At 41.1% G+C, this 21,821-nt stretch overlaps 1 protein-coding gene across 9 annotated transcripts in view; it reads left to right on the forward strand.

Moving 5' to 3' along the window:
• LOC116036272 (suppressor of tumorigenicity 7 protein homolog) overlaps window positions 1–21,538 on the forward strand; it is a 66,179-nt gene extending 44,641 nt beyond the window's left edge. For 3 of the 9 annotated variants that reach the window (XM_036002782.1, XM_036002785.1, XM_036002784.1), the window contains 13 exons: window positions 349–508; window positions 5,293–5,347; window positions 6,083–6,198; window positions 7,544–7,619; window positions 8,327–8,517; window positions 8,623–8,720; window positions 9,139–9,268; window positions 9,850–9,922; window positions 10,902–11,004; window positions 12,143–12,293; window positions 12,817–12,909; window positions 18,368–18,510; window positions 21,059–21,538. In XM_036002782.1, the coding sequence (XP_035858675.1) occupies window positions 349–508; window positions 5,293–5,347; window positions 6,083–6,198; window positions 7,544–7,619; window positions 8,327–8,517; window positions 8,623–8,720; window positions 9,139–9,268; window positions 9,850–9,922; window positions 10,902–11,004; window positions 12,143–12,293; window positions 12,817–12,909; window positions 18,368–18,510; window positions 21,059–21,154 (1,485 nt within the window). In that variant the 3' untranslated portion in view covers window positions 21,155–21,538. The remainder of the gene's footprint in view (window positions 1–348; window positions 509–5,292; window positions 5,348–6,082; window positions 6,199–7,543; window positions 7,620–8,326; window positions 8,518–8,622; window positions 8,721–9,138; window positions 9,269–9,849; window positions 9,923–10,901; window positions 11,005–12,142; window positions 12,294–12,816; window positions 12,910–18,367; window positions 18,511–21,058) is intronic. The other 6 variants (XM_036002783.1, XM_031279752.2, XM_031279753.2 and 3 more) reach the window with 6 other exon arrangements.
• Window positions 21,539–21,821: the final 283 nt, after the last annotated feature.

The following is a 21,821-nucleotide window of genomic DNA, read 5'->3' on the forward strand; positions in this document are numbered from 1 at the left end:
GAACATTATGTTTTGCAACTTGACTCCTATTTTGTCTTGTGTTCTCAAGGGGAATTCAAAAAGTTGAACTGGGAAAGTATGGAGGGAAATTTCACAGTTCAAGGTGTTTTTCGTGATTATTTTTTTTAACTGTTCCACTGCTTTTTTAAGTTAAAAAAATGCAACATCTTTCCAAAAGTCAGTGAGTAATCAGGTTAAATAATCGTGATTTCACTATGACCAAAAATGATTTTTTCCATAATCGAGCAGCCCCAACTCAAACAACCAACAACGTGGTCTTTATTGAATGAAAGTCATATGAACAGTTCAATTAAAGATTCTCGACCTCTCTTCCTTTCTCTCTTTCAGATATTTGAGTGGTGGTATTTTAGGAAATATGGGACCTCGTTCATAGAGCAGGTGTCTGTGAGTCACCTGCGCCCCCTGCTGGGCGGAGTGGACAGCAGCTCCCCCAGCAACTCCAACACCAGTAATGGAGAGGCCGATTCCAATCGACAAAGTGTTTCTGGTAAGAGCTGATAGGAATATCCACTACAGACAGAAGAGCAGCGCATAGTGCTGTATGCAGCATCAGTACAAAAATAGGACAGCAGCTGATTCTAACAGCAGTGTTGTCAAAGCGTATTAGAACTTCGGCTCTGTTTTGTTGTTTGACATCATAGTGAACATTTCCCATCACTCACAACAGGGTACACTTTAGTAAAAACATGTTCATTTACACACACGTTTACCTCACATTTGATCAGCAAGTCAGGTACCAGGTGATTACAAAGTATTCCTCTATGAGATGAAGAAAATGTGGAGGGAGTTTTGTACCTTGAAGCATGTTTTTGTTGCTGCTATTTTATCTTGCTCCCATTTTTTTTTAAAGGGTGTTTTTTTTAACTCAATAAAAAATGAGACAAACAACACAAACCGAAAGATATATAGATATATAGATGGTGGTCATAATGACCACCATCTATATATTTAAGTGCTACAAATACGGCTGGCTCGGAGTCCCTGCTCACTTTAGCTTCTCCACTCTAGATCTCATCCCTTCGCAGGTCACTGTTGCAGTAATACAGAGCCCTTCACTTTGGTTCTGCTGTGTTAACTTCAGAAAGGAGAACTTAAAAGCCAAAACGTTGTAAAATGTCAAAGCAATTTTTCAGCTGTACTGCAACAAAACCCCACTGGCCCGCTGAAGGCAATGAAAGCATTGATTCTAATGTGTGGTTTTGGGAGAGGCTTTCACACTTAACTTATGTATTGTTTTTTTTTTTTTATAGAATTTATATCAAAATCATTTTGCTGCTACATATATAGACAGCCGTTAACACTTAAATGCAAAACTGCCATCCTGACATTTAATTAGAGACTGCCTCTCTGAGCTCATAGAACGTTTGTTTGTTGTGTTTGAATGTGTCACTTGGAGCTGTGAATCAGAAAGTATGCCAATATTTTATTAATAGTTGATCTATTCTTACTGTTTATGGAGCAGCTCCAGCTTTTGTTTGTAAAATGACACATCACTCTGCCGGCTGCTTCAGATTGTTGTTTTTAGGCACATTCTCAAACATGTTTGCAGCTTTTTAGCTGTATAGGAAGTGCATACATTCCCAAACATACAATGTTAGTAAGATTTTATACAGTATACAGCCTGTAGAATATTTAAAGTGCATTACTTTTTACCTGTTTGATCATTAATGACTTGTAGTATCTAACCTGATCCCTTTTCCACCCATTACAACAAAAGGAATATAAAGACAAGTAAAATCAAGTATATAATCATGACATAGCAAAACAGGATAAGCCTTCTGTTCTGATTTAAGTGTGTTTGCGAGAAGAGATTTACCGCACAGTCTAGGCCATACTCTGCCTGTTGAGGGACTAACATTGAACTTGTTAAACTACAGTAGACGAGATCTTAGAAATTGATGTCTGTCTGGCAATATCCTCCACAGTCACTCAGGGTGAGCTCTGCATAGCTGCTTCTTTGCTTTCGTTCTACATCAGTGATGCTTTGATCGTGGTTAATCTGTTATATGTGTATTTGCTCTCCCGTGGAAATTCATTCATTTCAAAAGAGGACATTTCTCAGTGCTGCATAATTCCTTTGGTTCCACTGCGAATAATACAGGAAAACATTTATCCTACATATGCATCCATAATACAGCATACATTAAGTGTCTCAGTCTGCTTTTTTACAGCAGCATTTGTATTACGGTATGTAATGAAAAAAATTGTATTAGCAGCAAGCTGAAGTTGCAGTGCAAGTTAAAGAAATGTTAATGATGTATAACCTCATCTAATCAGTATACTGTAATCTCTGCAAGTTTCCTCCAAAGGCTCCTGTTGTTGAACGGTTTGTGGAGGCATGACGCAGACTGCTTTTATTCTCAGCCAAACAACTTTGAATTAAATAGGATTAAGTGTCCTGTATTAAATCAACAAGCCATGATTGGGAAAAGAAAGGCAGTCTAATTATTTTGACCGTACTAATCCTCAGTTTTCTTGCTTATAATCTCCTGAGCGTAAATCCCTCCATTGAAATCAGAGTTGCAGGGTGGAGCGTATTGTTAATTCTTTGTTACAGCAGACGTCTGAGACAGTTTAGGTGAAGTCACTGGATTGATTAGTTATAGGTCTGCACTTGAAATGAAAGAATGTAGTATAGCATGAATTCAGAAGGTGTGTTCTGTGTTGGACGGAAAGCTTTGTGAAACCTTTCTTAATTTGTTTTTGGGGGGGAAAGGAGCCAGTTGAGGTGGTTCGGGCATCTGGTAAGGATGCCCCCTGGGCGCCTCCCTAGGGAGGTGTTCCAGGCACGTCCAGCTGGGAGGAGGCCTCGGGGAAGACCCAGGACTAGGTGGAGGGATTATATCTCCAACCTGGCCTGGGAACGCCTCGGGATCCCCCAGTCGGAGTTGGTTAATGTGGCTCGGGAAAGGGAAGTTTGGGGTCCCCTGCTGGAGCTGCTACCCCCGCGACCCGTTACCGGATAAGCGGACGAAGATGGATGGATGGATGGGGATTTAGTATTTCTCCTGAAAGTGTTTTTTAGTGGCTTTTCTACTCTTTATAGAGTAAAAACTTGCTTTGATTAAGACATGATGTGGTTAGATTACATTATTACATTACATGTCATTTAGCTGACGCTTTTTACCCAAAGCGACTTACAATTGCTATATATGTTAGAGGTTGTACGCCTCTGGAGCAACTAGGGGTTAAGTGTCTTGCTCAGGGACACATTGGTTGCTGTATCGCAGTCGGAATCGAACCCAGGTCTCCCACACCAAAGGCATGTGTCATATCCACTGCGCCATCACCACCCTAGATTTAAAGATAGTGGCCAGTGCTGAAATAATGAATTGATTAGTAGATTATTTAAAATCATTTATCAAGGCTAAATAGCAAACATTGGCTGGCTCCAGCCTCTCAAATTTGGGGATTTGGGGATTGGCTGCATTTGTCTCTGTTTTTATATCATTGTAAATTGAATATTTGTGAGATGTTTTGACTGTTGGTCAGACAAAACAAGTAATATGATGTCACCAAAGGCTCTTCATGGGCATTTTTCACTATTTTGTGATGTTTTGATTGAAACATGTTTTTGTTGCTGCTATTTTATCTTGGTCCCATTTTTTAAAGGGTGTTTTTTTTAACTATGAGACAAACAATACAAACAGAAAGATTGATGCCTTTAATCTTATGGTGGTCATAATGACCACCATCTATATATTTAAGTGCTACAAATAGGGCTGGCTCGGAGTCCCTGCTCACTTTAGCTTCTCCACTCTAGATCTCATCCCTTCGCAGGTCACTGTTGCAGTAATACAGAGCCCTTCACTTTGGTTCTGCTGTGTTAACTTCAGAAAGGAGAACTTAAAAGCCAAAACGTTGTAAAATGTCAAAGCAATTTTTCAGCTGTACTGCAACAAAACCCCACTGGCCCGCTGAAGGCAATGAAAGCATTAATTCTAATGTGTGGTTTTGGGAGAGGCTTTCACACTTATGTATTGTTTTTGTATAGAATTTATATCAAAATCATTTTGCTGCTACATATATAGACTAGGGGTGCACAAATCAGAAAATGTCACGATTCGATATCGATTTTTAGGCTCAAGATTCGATTCAAAAACAATTCTCGATTAAAAAAAACGATTCACAGTATGTAAATGTAGTTACTTTTCTCATGTGATTGCAGTAGACATACAATAAAAAAAAATGTGAATCGATTTTTTGAATTCTATGAATCGATTTTGAATTGGTAGAGCCTGAATCGCGATACGAATGTAAATTGATTTTTTTGCACATCCCTAATAAAGACAGCCGTTAACACTTAAATGCAAAACTGCCATCCTGACATTTAATTAGAGACTGCCTCTCTGAGCTCATAGAACGTTTGTTTGTTGTGTTTGAATGTGTCACTTGGAGCTGTGAATCAGAAAGTATGCCAATATTTTATTAATAGTTGATCTATTCTTACTGTTTATGGAGCAGCTCCAGCTTTTGTTTTGTGCGCTTTGTGTGTTTTCTAGATGAAACAATTAATAAATAGATACAAACGTTATCATTAGTTGCAGCCCCAATAGTCACTATTAAAGGGGTAATTCAGCAATTTTGTATTGCACTTCCATAAAGTTTGGGGTCTTGCGAGAGACAAATTAATAAAGAAAGATCAAGATCGATGTAGCAGAGGATATTCTGACCTTAAGTTCCAAGTCAAAAATGCGGCATCCTGCAATTCCCACAACACATCTGTATTTTCTCAAATCCATCCTTCCCAGTAGGGGAACAACATTCCCCAACATTCCGGTCTTTACACCCTTAGTATGTATCGCAAGTTATCTGTAAATGTTCCCCAAGTCAAAGCTGGCAACCCAGATTACACCATCAGGGGTTTCCTCCGCTCCTCCAGAGCCACATAACACATTATACCGTTTCCCTGTCTGTTAGGAAATGTAGCATACCTCCAAAAGTATAATATCAACATTTCAAAACCCCATTTTGTTAAATCCTGTATCCTACATTCATCTGTTCGGTGCCGTGAGCCAAAACGTGCTTGTGACTGTTTTCTGACAGCAGTGAGAGATTGTGTAGAAGCATGTTTGGTCACTGAGGAGTTTAAAGGCCTTTTCCCTGTCAGCTGTGCTCTCAAAGAGGTCGATTGCCAGTCAGGCAGCTGCAGGGCGAATGGCAGGATGCACAGTCGAGCCCTTTGAAATGTGCCGAGGAGGCTCAGTGTCGACTTTACCCTTGACACTCATCACCCGTGTTGTTCTCTCTCTCTCCGTCTCCCTTTTGCAGAATGTAAAGTATGGAGAAATCCGCTGAATTTATTTCGTGGAGCCGAATATAATCGGTGAGTGACTACCTGCATCTGAAAACCCTCTTGAGCTCTGGCCTCCTTTGTCTGTCCTCCCTCTTTTTCTGATTTTTTATGTCTTGTCTCTCGTTTGTTCTCCTAATCAGTTTCTTTTTGTGTTCACTCTCCTGCCATCTTTTCTGGTGTCCTTATCTGTACTTGATATACTATTTCTTTTCCCTCTCTTACTCTTTTTTTCATCTCACACTCTGTCATCTGTTTGGCGTTTCTCCTCAGTTAAAGTAAATTCGTTCTCGTTCTCCTCTATTTCCTTGTTTCATTTATTTTCTCTTCTGACCATCCCGTCTTTTCATTCGTTATCAATTCCTCACTTGACCTTTTTGTCTTTGTGCTTCTTCTCATCTATCCTCCCTCTCTCAGATTTCTCTTTCCTTTTCTCCCTTTTGATTTGTTCTCATGTCATTCTTCCTTTATTCTCTCGTTGACGTGTCTTGCTCCTGCTCCTCCTGTTGAGTCATGCTCCACTTTTCCACTTCTCGTGCTGTGGTTATCCTGTCATTTGCTCTACCTACCTAAGCTCCAGCTATTAACTTTGGCCAATCTCACTGAAGTGCAATACCCATTAAGTCAGCCCAACCTATGACTTGTGTACAGTCATCTGAACAACATCTAACATCTTACTAACATCAGAGCAAGTACATTACCTCAGGTCTTTCATTTTCTCTTTCTCTCACTCAGTAATAATGAACGTGTCTCTGTGCTTGTGCTCAGATATACGTGGGTAACAGGTCGAGAGCCGCTGACATACTATGATATGAACCTGTCGGCACAAGACCATCAGACCTTCTTTACTTGTGACTCAGACCACCTCCGGCCTGCTGACGCCAGTAAGCAAACACATGCATATATACAGTACATGTATCCAGGGCTTTCCACAATGATGTGCAGTAGCCAGAAAGTGGGAAAAAGTAGCCAACGGACACCCCTAGCTGGCTACTTTTTAGAAAACATTTTGGCCATAAAAGCCAAATTTGGTAGCCTCTGGCACATTCTAATGTCGCTCTTCCATCATTTATACTGATCTTAATTATTGCATTTTTTTTACATGAATTGTAAGAACTAGGCTTCTTGTATGTTTTAGCCCAGTATGTAAATAGCTGTTAATATTTAAAACCATGCCTATTTCTGCCTGATCAGAACTTTTGTAATTAAGAATAATTAGACCTTATTTATTATTTGTTATTTTTTATGACTGTAAGGTTTGATGGTTAATGTATTGTTTTACTAGAAACATAAATGCACTCGTACTCAGCAAAAATAAACAATGTTAATTTAAGAGGGAACATGATTTTTTTTTAAGATAATTTTTTGGGCATTTTATTGACAGGACAGCTGAAGAAATGAAAGGGGAGAGAGAGGGGGGAATGACATGCAGCAAAGGGCCGCAGGCAGGAGTCGAACCTGCGCCCGCTGCGTCGAGGAGTAAACCTCTATATATGGGTGCCCGCTCTACCAACTGAGCTATCCGGGAGCCCGGGGAACACCATTGTAATCCCATGTCTTATATAGCGTATTGGTTTTAAATTAAATTATTTACAACATAAACCTATGCCAAAAATAACTTGAACACAACAAAATGTGAATCTACTAAATCATGGATTAATAAATTTGCTTTGAAAAGGGCAACGTAAATAACGATAATTAATTCATTAATTCATTAAACCGATAAATGTCTGTGTGGCGTTTATATCGAAACTGCAGCGCTTTCAGTGGACTTATCCACAGTCGTCAAGTCGCTGCGACCGGTGTTTTCCAAAGTAGCCCGTCAAATGATGATGTCCCTTGTCTGTGCAATCATTGCAATTCTTAATTTGTTTTTGTCATCAATTATCTCTGAAGAAGACTCTCCGCTCTCTACTCGGCAGCACACAACCTCTCAGCTGAGCGTGTGCTCACACATTTATATGTGGGGGCGTGGCTGGTAGACGGATCAAGTTTTATCATCACACTCACATTGTTCTGATGCGGAGGCTAGTGGTCGTAAAAAGGACACGCATAAAGGCCAAATTGTTAATCAAAAATAAAAAAAATTATATAATAAAGGAGCCGGCTGGACTTACACGAGTATTCGGCAGCCGGCGCTTATGAAAAGCTCTCTGCGTCTTGATTTGTGTGCACCGATGGTAATATAATCTTAAATATGATTCTTTGTGTGTGTTTGTTTGGTGGCAGTTATGCAGAAGGCATGGAGAGAGAGAAACCCACAGGCTCGCATCTCTGCAGCACATGAAGCTCTGGAGCTCGAAGAGTGAGTTTACTTCCCTGTTTATTTTCCTCGTGTCCCAAAAGAGAAAAGCCAGACAAAATAAACATAATTGTATTAAACGCAAATATTTTTTTCTTTCTTGTCCTTTTAATTATTTGGTGACCCCTCAGATTTGTGTTGGGACCTGTTGGTGGGGTTAACTCCTTATTTTAAACTATAAAATTGCAGCAAAAAACCTATCTCACAACCTTGATTTTATCCATAAATCCACAATGATAATGAACACTGTTTCTTTAAGGTCAATAGACTTTAATGTGATCTAACTTGAAAGATTGGAAAGTGCAAGTTTTGTTTTGTTGGTGGGAGAGATGATGCATCTCATCCTAGATTGGCCCTTGGGTGCCTGCATCATTCATAGGGGAAGAAAACTTGTTTTCATGGCAGTGTAGGTTTATTTTTAGGAGCATCTGTAACTACAAAGGCACTGCAGAGGAATTGTGGCAGCGTCGTATGTTGCGTTCAGCTCATATCAAGGCTGTGACAGCAGGTTGACTCGAAGGAAAACGTCTTTGATCAGTGCTCTGTCACATGCTGCTTAAAATATGAGTCGTAAAAGCCGTTTTATCACCCAGAGATGCCACGCTGTGTAGACAAACCAGGATGCCCTGTATTTTGATTTTGTTGGTAAATGAATGACTGAATCCATTAGAATAAGATAATAAGTTAGTTTGTAATTTCCTGGTTAACAGATCCCGGTCCTCTCCTCCTCTCCTCTCCTCCTGTAGTTGCGCGACAGCATACATCCTGTTAGCAGAGGAAGAAGCTACAACCATCATGGAGGCTGAACGTTTGTTTAAACAGGCGCTAAAAGCTGGAGAGGGCTGCTATCGGCGCAGCCAACAGCTCCAACATCACGGTACACAGTATGAAGCCCAGCACAGTGAGTGGAAACAACTCCATCATGCTTCAAATTTCACAATATGGACAACAGTGGACAATAAAGTGATCTGTATGTGTACCTTATGTGTTTGTGTGCCTCCACCAGGAAGAGACACCAATGTATTGGTGTACATAAAAAGAAGACTGGCCATGTGCTCCAGAAAGCTTGGCCGAACACGAGAAGCAGTTAAAATGATGAGAGATGTAAGTACACAGCCTGCCAGCACCACACACACACACACACACACACACACACACACACACACACACACACACACACACACACACACACACACACACACACACACTCTCTCTCTCTCTCTCTCTCTCTCTCTCTCTCTCTCTCTCTCTCTCTCTCTCTCTCTCTCACACTCACTCACTCACAGTTAATACACACACTCTGTCTCTCTCTCTGTTATCACACACATTCTCTCTCTCTTTCAGTTAATACACTCTCTCTCTCACACACACACACACACACACACACACACACGCACGCACGTTCTTTGATTGATGGAGTTTAACTAGTGACAGTGTACTGTAACTGCTTAATGCTGAAAAAAGCTCTTGTCTGCTGACTGTGCATGTGTCGCCCCCTGTCCGGTATTACATGTAACAACAGTTGTGTGTTTTCCAGTTAATGAAGGAGTTCCCTCTCCTCAGTATGTTCAACATCCATGAGAACCTGCTGGAGTCACTACTAGAGCTCCAGAACTACGCCGACGTCCAGGCCGTATTGGCCAAGTACGACGGTGAGGGACTCAAACATTGTTTTGTTTTGTAACTGAGAAACAAATGTAGTAAGGCAGAACTTCTGTAGAAAATGTTGTTTTCTAACTTAAATTAAGTTAATTTGGCAGAAAAAAATGCTTAAAATCCAATTATATTGACAAAACAAATGTTTGAAATGTCATGGATTTACTGAAAACTGCACATAATCACTCAAGTGATTTTGTAAATGTAAAAAGTACAACCGACACTTGACTACACCAACCTACACATAGACATACAACATTGGTGTTTCCACACTGGTAAAGCTGTTACAGTATCTTTTATTCATCCATCATAATGCTCCATACAATATTTCAGGCGTAGTGTTGGAGTCATGTTTATATCAGTGAAAAAAAGCAGATCACACTTAACTGTTGGATGAGTGGGAAAAAAAACAACTTGATAGCAAAACAACCCCAAAGCTATGAAACCCAAACTCATTATCTTCATTCACAAACTCCTCTGGGCGGCTTCTTAAACGCAGCACCTGTAATTCCAAACGTCTGCTATGTTAACGTCTGCTAAACACGTCTCTGTCCATGTCTGCTTTATGTCTCCACAGATATTAGCTTACCCAAATCTGCAACAATATGCTACACAGCAGCCTTGCTCAAAGCCAGGGCGGTATCGGACAAGTGAGTATCGCTTTTCATCGTCTACAATGCTCAACTATTTAAGAGTTTAAAATAGAGCTGAAAATGGCCCGGGGAAGTGTTCAGTGTGAATGAGAGAACAGGGCTGAGTGCTGGTGTAGCAGTTATATTTTTCTCTTTGGTACAGGGCTGCCTGGAGGGTAGATCAGTGTTATTGTGAGTGTTTCGGTCTCCGGTCACCCAGAGGTTCTGGGTTATTTATGATCGCAAAACATAATGGTGGAGCACAGATAAAACCATAGAAATACAGTGTTTCCTTTAGGATTTTCTTTTAGCAGTGGAGGCAGGTCTGATTTTGACAATAAACTACATCAACAAAACAGTATGTAGAGTTAAACTGAACGGGCCCAGTAACCTCTGAATACTTCTACTTGTTAAATTGCAATGTCAGCAGCAGCCAATGGGGGGTGCATTACGTCGGCAGGATAATTTAAAGGCAACATACATTACAACTACATTGTGCGTCTGCCCTATTTCTGATACCGTGGCGGCAGAAAGTTTTCCATGGAGGGCCGCCACTACAAAATCAACATAGAGGAAACACTGAAATAGCCTTTTTCTTTGCCCATTTATAGATACATGTATCTGCACACAGATTATTGATATTGCTTTTTATTGTTTCATCTTTTTGTTTATTTTTTTATGGTAATTGTAGTGTCAAAATTGATCGTATAACTGTTAAATCTAACAAAAAACAAACAAAAAAGCATGTATTGGTGATGTACTGGAGTATTCTGCTGCTCTGGCTCTCACATGTACGTTCCAAGTCTTTTTTTGAGAAACAGACACTCTGTTACACGCCATGGATTTATGTGATGTTCTTACACAGAGCAGCCAGTCGCTCTGCTGGATTTCAATGTCTTTATTCGGCACAGTGGGAGTTATTTTTAAAATCACTTTGATCATATAGTGATGTGCAATCTCAATGAGATTACTGACAGGAGTGTGTGTGTGCGTGCAGATTTTCTCCAGAGGCAGCATCCAGGCGAGGGCTAAGTACAGCAGAGATGAACGCAGTAGAAGCCATCCACAGAGCGGTGGAGTTCAACCCTCACGTCCCCAAAGTGAGACTTACACACACACACGTGATCACATGCTCACCACACAGCTACTGCCCAGTGAAATTGTGAAAACCAATACTAATCCATATTTGAGTTTGTCTTTTTTTTTTTTTTTTTTTTTTTTTAAATAAACACATAATCAATCATTTTTGATAAAGAAAACTTTATTTACATTAAGATACAATATGCATACTGGGCTGGACATTTTATGGAACAGAGACACAAAATGATCAAACAGATCTTTGGCATTTCTGTACTGAAATTTACTTATCGGCCGAACCATACGGCGATATAGATACTTTACTGGTTACTTTAGTTTATATTTTATATATGTTATATTTTATCGCTTATTTTGACTTGCACTATTTTATGTTTAGATTCCCTTTCTTTTATTTTTTTTTGCTTGTGTGAAATTCTTTTTTATTTTTTATATGTTTAATTGGCATTGTTGGAGGGAGCCTGAGACTTAAGATTCTCATTGCCAACGGCTGCTTCCCTGTCATTGTTGTGCTCATGATAAATAAAGAACTTGAACTTGGTATATGAGTGGTAAGCTTAAATTGGCTGATAATAACAGACGTGCTGATGTACAGTATGGTTAAGGCTTTAGTTAATAGTTAATTACAAAACTCTAAAACAAAAACTGTTTCACTGAGCATAAAACAGCTCAGTACAACAGAAGCTACATAGTTAAAGAGAGAAAGTTAGGAGGAGTAGTCTGATGGTGGCTGTAAAACCTGTACACGTGTTAACAAACTCATACGTGTAATACTGTTGTATTAATACTGATAAGGGATGTAAATTCATCTGATTATGTTCCTGATGGATATTAACAATTATTACTGTTGAATAGCATTCATTAAGTAATGTTTTGTAGATGAATCGCAGCAAACTGAATTCATACTGAATCGGGGGGGGGGGACCTTTAGATTTCCAGATTATGAGCTCATGTCTGACTAAAGTGTTTCAAAGACAGCTGCTGTGGGTACAGTGTTGGATTAATCAGGTTGTAGTTGGGTTATTAGCGGTTTTCTTTTCTACACTCAGCTACACTTCATTTACCGTTTTGTTTTGTGTCAAATTCAGATTGACTGCCGTGTCTCTATCCTGTTCTTCATGTCTTTGTTCTCCTCTTCCTCAGTATCTGCTGGAGATGAAGAGTCTGATCCTTCCTCCAGAACACATCCTGAAGAGAGGGGACAGCGAGGCCATTGCCTACGCCTTCTTCCACCTGCAGCACTGGAAAAGGGTAGAGGGGGCGCTCAACCTGCTGCACTGCACCTGGGAGGGCAGTGAGTACACACACACACACACACACACACACACACACACACACACACACACACGTTCTTTCTCTCAGTTAATACACACACTCTCTCTCTCTCTCTCTCTCTCTCTCTCTCTCTCTCAGTTAACACACACACATTCTCTCTCTCTCTCTCTCTGTTAATACACACACATTCTCTCTCTCTCTCTCTCTCTATTAATCCACACTCTCTCTCTCTCTCTCTCTCTCTCTCTCTCTCTCTCTCTCTTACCACACACACATTCTCTCTCTCTCTCTCTCTCTCTCTCTCTCTCTCTCTCTCTCTCTCTTACCACACACACATTCTCTCTCTCTCTCTCAGTTAATATACACACTCTCTCTCTCTCTCTCTCTGTTACCACACACACACACACACACACACACACACACACACACACACGCTCACTCACACGCACACATTCTCTCTCTCTCCATTCACTGGTAACCATTAAAGAAGTAATCAGCTGTCTCCAACCCTTTGTTAAAACTCTCTGTTTGTGTGTTTGTAGCGTTCAGAATGATCCCATATCCTCTGGAGAAGGGTCACCTGTTCTACCCTTACCCCATCTGCACAGAGACGGCCGACAGAGAGCTGCTACCCAGTAAGAGACGCCCTGACACACACACATTTATACACGCACACAATATGTATTTATACAGTACAACGCAAAAAATATGATCTGATTTGTCAGTTAAAAAAAGACGTAGTGCTTCAGATTGTCCTGTCTTACATAGGGCTGCATGATATGACGGAAATACGCGATAACATTGAAGATGGCGATAACAATATTACTAAATAAAACATATATTAAAGGGTACTCTGCCTTTCTGCTGCTTTCAGTATACTCCTTGTTGAATTAAGCAATATTACACAAGATTTTACTAGATTACACAAGGGTTTGCGACGAGGTTCTTAAGCAACATTGAAGTGCCAATAATATGATGTTAAATTAAGACCTCTAGTTCAATATTGCGATTATACATACAACGGTGACCAACAACGTAAAAGTTACAATCAAACTGTTCGCAAGTAACGGATCAGAGCCGATATAGGCTTATTTTAACTGATCGTGGATCGGCATTTACACCGATTATCTTACTCCAGTCATTTACATCAGCTTGTAGTGATCGCCTCCTTTAATCACACACACCCTCCGCCACAGACACACAACCAAGATGGCGCGCAGCCACTCACCAGTGTCCGTCCAGAGAGTGTCTCATAGCTTGCCATCCTTTGGCAACAAGTAAAGAAAGTCTGTCTTTCTTAGTCATCCGTTTTACAGAAGCAAATTACTCCAATTCTCCACTCTTCTTAACCATACTTACAGGCTGTTATTCCCTGGAGCTGACATCTGAGTTAAACACGAGAAGAAAATCAAAGATTGACTATTAAGCACAAGAGCGGGGGAATATTTTTTTGGTTGTGGGTTTGCTGGCATCCTAGTCTTGGTTTGCCAGACCTTCCTCCACCGCTGTGTCTGGCTAGTCCACACAGCATTGGGAGATGGGAGATAAACGTGCTCTGGTTTATTGGCATTTCTTTAAACCAATAACAATCGTCACGGGCGGCGCTAAGCTCCGCACAGTGCCGCTGCAAAATAGCCTCAGGAAGGAACTTGTTTTGGTAGAACATGTGCACGTTCAAAAGTTGTTTTAGTCGTGCAACAGAGAACTCAGATTGGACAGATAGTCTAGCTAGCTGTCTGGATTTACCCTGCAGAGATCTGAGAAGCAGTTAACCATAGTCCTCAGAAATCCACCGGAGTTTAGAATTCCAACACAAAGAAAGCGGAAGGTAAAGGACATCCGTGAAAAGACATGCATCCGGCGGAATTTCCTGCGCCACCGGAGCAATCCTGGAAGTGGAACGTGGAGGATATAAACTACTGGGATCCTAAAGAGAACTGTTTTGGTGTTGAGAGAAAAGACTTATTTGCTGCACTAAGTTAAATGTATTAAGCTTAAGACCAAGACTATTTTAGTTACTTTGTTTACTTAGTTATTTTTGTAAACAAAAAAAATAAATGTGTGCAGCTGTATTATCTGAGCAAATACAAGTGTAGGATTGGGACTCGATTTCGGCAGATATTCAATATTTAAAAAATCCCTAAAAGTGGATGAGGACATCCCAACAAACTGTTTTCATATTGTGGGGCAAATAAAAAAAGCAGTAGAGATGATTTCTAGTCCCTCTCTCTTTAGTCAGCTGGACAACTTAAGCTAACGTTAGCTTTCTGTTATTGAACAAGTTGAACTGAACACAAAGGGCATCAATAAAAAAAGAATGAAAGTTACATTTTAAAGTACCTTTTTTAAATTTTTTCACTGATAATCTCTTTCAACTAACTCAGAAAATCCCCAAACAATAATTTAAAACCAATTTCTCGTCATCACAGCTCCAGCCACCAGTTCCTCTCTGGCATTCGCACTTTTGTCTGCACTCATGTTGGCCCACTTTCCTCCTTTAATCATGCACCAGTCTAATAAACCTTACTCGCACATGCGCAGATTCTGACCAATCAGTGGAGGCCTAACGGCAAGGCCTCTCTGTCTGATTGGCCAGAGAGTTAACAGCATGGCACGTATCAGACCACAGACAGAATGTAATACAGAAAACAATATTGCAGTCTTTCGCAGTGTGTTTATTGGGCAAGCTGACATCAGGATGACTATAAAAAACGATGCCCTTGTTTTTGGCTAAAAGTTAAAAGTCTTGATAGCCTAGCCTTAATAAATAAATCTTGTGTATTAAAGTGTATTTCATGATTATATATAATTGTAAAGGTGAATTCAAACAGTACTTAGTAATAAAAGTATTACTAGTAGTCACAGCAGCAGTGTCATTCAAAGAGACAAGTTGTAGGTTCATAGTAGAAGCTACACGGTGTGTTGACGTTTTGATTTGACCGTTTTGAGGACCAAGTGTGATTATTTGTCCGTATGTATGAGGATAATGTGGATTTGGTCTTGTCATTTAGAATAATGATGCTGATTTGAATGCCTGGCACAACAACTGAGTGGGTAAATCTGTCATTAATAATTGCGATGAGGGGACAAATTCCTTAACAGAGAGCTGATGCGGAGTGTGTGTCGTCGTGCTGTCTGCTCAGCAGCTCGTCTGTCTTCACGCACAAACCTTCATTTGATTAAGTTGGCTCCCAGCCACCAGCAGCAACACACTGCTGTGCGAGTGTCTGTGTGTCTGGCTGGGTAGTTGTATGTACACATACTGTAAACCCTCAATGTACTTAAATAATGGAGTTGTTTTTCCACTGAAAATTGCAAATACTTGGTTTTAACTAATTAGAAATAACTGCCTCATTAAACATGACCGACCCATAAATGACACTGTAGCGATAGCAGTGCTTCTTTCCTCTGATGCAGGAGCAGTGTGGCTCTCATACTGACTGTATGTTTGGATCCTGTATAGAGCTGTACTGTATGTAGTAACCTGATCAGACATGTCTGTCTGCAGACATACAGAGGAAGAGTTTTGCACTGAAGCTGTACGAAACCTGAAGTTTACATTTTTTTATTCACTGCCGTTTTCTTTAGACTTTTTACAGTTTTTTACTGACGCTATGGTACTATTCTCACAAGTATGTGGTAATATTTCACCACCTTAAGTACAAATAAACCAATAGATCATCAAAAAGTACCTCTTTTCCCAACTCTAAGTACATCTGACATTGACTGTGTACAAAACAAACCCATCTAGAACGACCAGTTTCACATTGAAATACACTACGGTCATACAAAGTACATGCATAACTTTGGATAGGATTTTCTTCTCTATTGTTAAAATACTTTTTACTAACACTGCTCATTGTCTATAACTGAATAAAAAAAACTCAATGAAACATTTGGAGAATATGCTGTATATATGGTTGTTTTTTGCCTGATATAGTCCACTGCAAAACTTTAGAATCACCACCCTAAAGCGTGATTCATGGTCCTGCGGAGTGATTAGCTACGATTCAGAGCGAGTAGCAACTCTAGAGTCACAGTGAGAGAAACAAAGTGTCTCCCCTATTCTTTCTGACCACGGGGGGAAATCTGTAGCAGGAAAAGTTAACCCTCTCCTTGATTTCATGTTGTTTATGGAGAAGGAGAACCAGGAAATGAGCAGGGGGAAATGCAACGCCACCAAGCCACGGCCGAGAGACGTACATCCCCGCAACACGTAGTTACATTTTTCGAGAGGTGCACGTCAGGCTACAACGTAGGGTCCGTGTCTCCACGTACCTACGTATTTAGCCACGCCGTAGATTTAATGCAGAAGCATAAATCACGTAGGCTGGGTAAACCCAGCCCGATCTCCCGGCGATTTAATTTCTCCCTGCAGCTCAGGCTGGAAACCTGTACATCTTTCTATCCTGCTTCCGTTACAAATCTGCGGGGACCAATCACAAGCTGGCTTATCCACCTGGCGCGCTATTGGCGGGTTTAACACGATGACGATAGAGAAGCGACGACAAGCAGCTTTTTGTTTACATTCAACATGGCAGCCACCGAAGCGCAGCAACCCGTTGATGCCGCTGTCGCTGCAAGTTTTCTCTGAAAACGGAACAGAAACTTGCCCTGGAACAATTCCTACAAAAGAAGGATGTATTTGCCTTACTACTGACCAGCTTTGGTAAAAGCCTAATTTACCAGCTAGCTAGCTACCAAAAGAATGGAGCTCAGCTCAAACCCCGTTGTTGCGGTCGTGTCACCGCTGGTTGTGCTGATTGGTTGAAGGACTATCCAATTGCGTACAGAGTCATTTGAACTATGCCCGTTGATCACGCCTCTTGTGCAGTAGAAAATACAGAGCAGACTCCCCAGACTAATGTTCAATCTTAAAAGATGGAGCTTGGTCTGGTGATAGCCAGACTATAAATCACGCTTAAGGTGGGAGATTTGTATGTGACCTCGGTGGGATTTGAACCCACAACCTTAGTGTTGGTAACTTACAGTAGTGCTCAAGAAAAAACTGTAACATATGATCAGAAAATTGTGCGATTATTATTATTTTTAGATTCACGTTTACAATCAAATGTTGAAATGGCTACTAGGGTTGGGTACCGAAACGCGGTTCCAACTTAAACGGTAGTAACGAGACCGAATAAGAACGAAAATTTCGGTGCCTTTATTTCGGAGCCTGACTTTTTTTTTTTTTTTCAGAAGCATCGCTGCACGGGACGCTACGTTACCATTAGCTAGCAGCTGGATTAAACACAATGGTTGAAATGCTGACAGCTTACGTTAAGCGGTGTAAAGTGTGACTGTATTTCCCTGTAGAGGATTCCAACAGCGTGACGTAACAGTCTGACTGCAGCTGCCGTTGTCGGAAAAACAACACAGACGGTGCGTTTACTTGAAACTCGCCAGCCTTGTGGTGCATTCAAAGTTATTGTAAAATACCCTTTTCCCATCTGGTGCTTGTTTTTGTTGTTTACCAGCAATTTACTGGTGAAATAAGTCATTGTTATAAATTATTGTTATTACATTATTAATCAATCATTTAATTTTGACCATATGGCCTTAGCAATAAACAAGCCGTTCTTAAATGTTGCGGACTGTCGTTTCGTGCTCCTTTTTTATATTTTATATTATATACATTATAAATATATATATTTCGGTTCAGGCACCGGCACCGTTTTAAAAGTATACATCATGTGGATCTGGCTGCGTCTGTCTCTTTTCCTTGATTGGTTAATTTCGGGGGATTCTGGGTTTTTTGAATGGCAAGTATATGCCAGTCTTGTACATGGCGCTCTTAAGGGGTCAGATGGTCAGTTCACTTCAGGTTTAGGGCTTTTTTTTGTGTCCACATCTTAAAAATTGAAACATTTCCTTAAAACATTCTGAACAATAAAGTTAGTCTAGCTAGTCATTAAGATAATGTAGAAACAGGGACTAAGAAATGTTTTTGTGTAAATGGTTGGTCAAAAAACTAACTAACCTGCGGTCACGAAAGTAAAATTTTTAGATGTATGTGAAGTAAATGTATAAAACTAACTGTGTGTGTGTGTGTGTGTGTGTGTGTGTTTGTGTTTTTTTTGTCCCACGTGGAAGCAGTGTTTCACGAGGTGTCAGTCTACCCTAAGAAGGAGCTGCCTTTCTTCATCCTCTTCACAGCCGGTCTCTGCTCCTTCACTGCCATGCTGGCTCTGCTCACACACCAGTTCCCTGAACTCATGGGAGTGTTTGCTAAAGCTGTGAGTACACACACACACACACACACACACACACACACACACACACACACACACACAGTAACTTGTTTGGAAGGTTTTCAGCGGAGAAAAAATACAGAACTTTGATTTTTGCTGCAAAAATCAATGAAAGTGAAATCTGTTGCTGTGGATGGTGTCCACAGAATGCATCGGATTGATTTGGTTAACCCTCTGACATTCTCTCTAGCACAAAACCTTCCTCTTAACCTGTGCTCTGGTTGGCGACGAGGGATCTTAAAAGTTAATAGCCTAATTTCCATAAAATCTGCCGGATGGAATAATATATAAGACCCCATGACCTTTCTTTATGGGCCACCCTCAGGTTGCACACGTTCTAACCTAACAGTCAGATTGCTATGAAATCTGCTCCACGGGGATATACTCATTTGGTTTTAACGGCCCTGGGACTTTTCCTTTTAAACTTTCTGTTTTGAAGTGTCTACAACTACAAAATGATCAGCTTGAATTATTTCACGTTTACCTTCTTTCTGTCTGTAATAATCCTTGTTCCTAGTTTCTTGGTCATCTTCTGATTCAATTTAGCATTTTTCAACTTTGACAGCCTTGAAGTAGATTAGTTGAATTGGCTCTTGTACTGGTTTTAAGAGCAGCAGCTGATATGTTTCAGGTTGGTGTGAGCTGCAGTCCCTCTTCTCAGACTGTATATCTGAAAGTCATTTAGTCACTGCCTGGTTTAGCCCACTTTAATCGTGTCCTGAACACATGCGTTTCCACTGCGGCCTCACACCAACAGATAACCATGCGAAAGAGTTTAGAAGTTGTTCATTTCTGAGGTTAAAAAGTCGTCTGTATTCATAGCAGCCAGTGGAGGGCGCTGAGGGCCCCCCCCCATTCCCCTCCCCTCCCTGCAGCGCTATGCTGCTCACCTGGAATGTGGGTGAGCTCACCCCATGAGTGTAGCTGTTGTTGAGGACGTCATCTAAACTACCTGACTTGATCATAAAACCCGATCGCTCAGATCCTGGGTATCAGCTAAACGCTTTCCTAAAGGGAAACTCTGCACCAAGTGTATTTGTATTGTAAGTCAGGTTTGAAAATAAAGGCCCTGCACATCCTCACAGGAGATTTAACAACTCTTACACCTTTTATTGTTATTATTGACACACTGAGTTAGGGAATTCCCAGCACAGGTTCTCCCAACTAGATTAAATAATAATGTGGAAACACACCCTAGTGTCTGTATGTTGCATCTTGGTCTTGTTGTGATTATGCTTAGTTGACAAATGGCAGAATGCATTAATATAATCACTATATGTTGTTTAAATTGGCTCTGACTTACTTTTAAATTATGACCAAATTTATATTTTTATGTTCCAAGAATCTTCTTTTCGGTAGGGATGCACCGATCCAACTTCTCTCTTCTGATACCAATTTAAATATCAGCCAACACTGAGTACCGGCCTGATCCCAGTGTTGTCTTTCTCCAATTTAACATCTGTGTTCCTCATTGCATGGAACTAGCTGGGGTCATTTTATGTAAGGTCAATTATGGCAAGGCTCTGCTGTGGAACTAAAAATGACTGACTTTGATTTGTGACAACTGTGTGCGCATTGTGTGTTTATTCGCTTGGAGCAAACTTCATACTGTAGCAATCTGCTTGTTACGTTATGAGATATATTGTGTGCAACACTGACATTTTGTCCCGAAGGTGGCAAAAGCAGAAAGGTCGCTGAACATATTCCGTCCTGCAGGTTGAATGGAAATGTGGATCATAAGGTGGTCCCAACATGGCCGATACCCTGATCCACTTCTTTTGGTGTATCGGAGCGCTGCGTCAGTACTTTTGGATTACAGGACGGTCTCCCCCTGCCCGCGCCCGCCCTCCCGCACAGATCAAACACACGGGACACACACCGTTACTTTGAAGTGCTCTTTGAAGCGGGAACAGAGATATGTGAGGCTGATCCATGCAGGTGGAGAGGAGACTCTTCATGGCTTTTATCTTCCATCTGACAAACTGGGAAGCTCTATGTCCCGCTGTTGCTCTGGTGGAGCCCCTATCACCCCTCGAGCCCCTCTCCCCTTCACCTCCTTTTCACCAGTTGTTGCCAAAACACCAACCTGATGACGAGGCCCGACAGCGAGCTGTTCTGCACTCACAGTAGCAGTCAGGCACAGACTGGAAATGTAATTTTAAGAATTGGGGATCAAATCTCCAAAATCCACTGCTGCTGCTAGTTTTGTGGTAGTTCAGGAGATAGTAAGGTGTGAAATACATGAAAGAGTCCCTCAATAAAATATCAAAGCATCTATTACTTTGTGTGTGTGTATACACACACACACACACACACACACACAGAGGTGGAGTGGTAATCAGGAGAGTCAGGACTTTTCCCGGTGGACCAGTAGTGTTTGGAGGCCGCGAGGGCAGGTCTTATAATAGTTATACTATACTATACTATATTATATTGCAAGTTCTTAGCAACACCATCCGGCGGCCTGGTGTGCGCCCGCCTATGTTAATATTAATGTGTGTGTGTGTGATTGTTGTTCTTTGTCTCCCTGTAGTTCCTCAGTACGCTGTTTGCTCCTCTGAACTTCATCATGGAGAAGGTGGAGAGCATCCTGCCGTCCAGCCTCTGGCACCAACTCACCCGCATCTGACCCAGACCGACCGGACTGGACCAGAATCAGACCCAGGACCAGGACCAGGACCAGGACCAGGAGCCGACCTCCATCCAAGACAGAAACAGCTGAACTGAAACCCAGAACGCTGCGTTGGGCTTGACTGACGCACCTTTGTGCCAAGATTAGCGAGTTCAAACCAAACTGAGGACGACGAGGGGAGGAGGCATGAAACAAAAAGGCAAAACAATGGAATCCAGAATTGGTTTTGACTTTATTTGATATGTTTGCATTTTGGGGGTTTTCAATCATTTAAAGCTGTTCTTTTGTTGTACAAAAAGAGGTGATCAATTGCCATCATTAAAAAAAAAAAGGTGAAAAGACAAAAAAATACAATAAAGGACTTTTTGTGTATTGCTGCAAGCCGGCTTCTTCCCGCCATTTTGATTCCCGCTGTGTTTTAACAGCTGTCACGCCTTCGTCCAGAGTGAAGTCTGAGTACAGCCGACAGCATCTGGCACCGCTGCTCAGTGAAAGTACAAAACACAACCTGGTAGGTTTTTATTGTTTATCTGTGGAATCTTTTGCATATTTCTTTTATCTTCTGATGTGTGTTTTCATTCACAAACTTAACGCCTCGCTCCACAGGCAGAAGAAGAGTTTGACCTGGATCCACCAGGCGCTGGTTCTCTGAAATGATGCGCTG

This window comes from Sander lucioperca, chromosome 7 (assembly GCF_008315115.2).
Source record: "Sander lucioperca isolate FBNREF2018 chromosome 7, SLUC_FBN_1.2, whole genome shotgun sequence".
Taxonomy (NCBI): Eukaryota; Metazoa; Chordata; class Actinopteri; order Perciformes; family Percidae; genus Sander; species Sander lucioperca.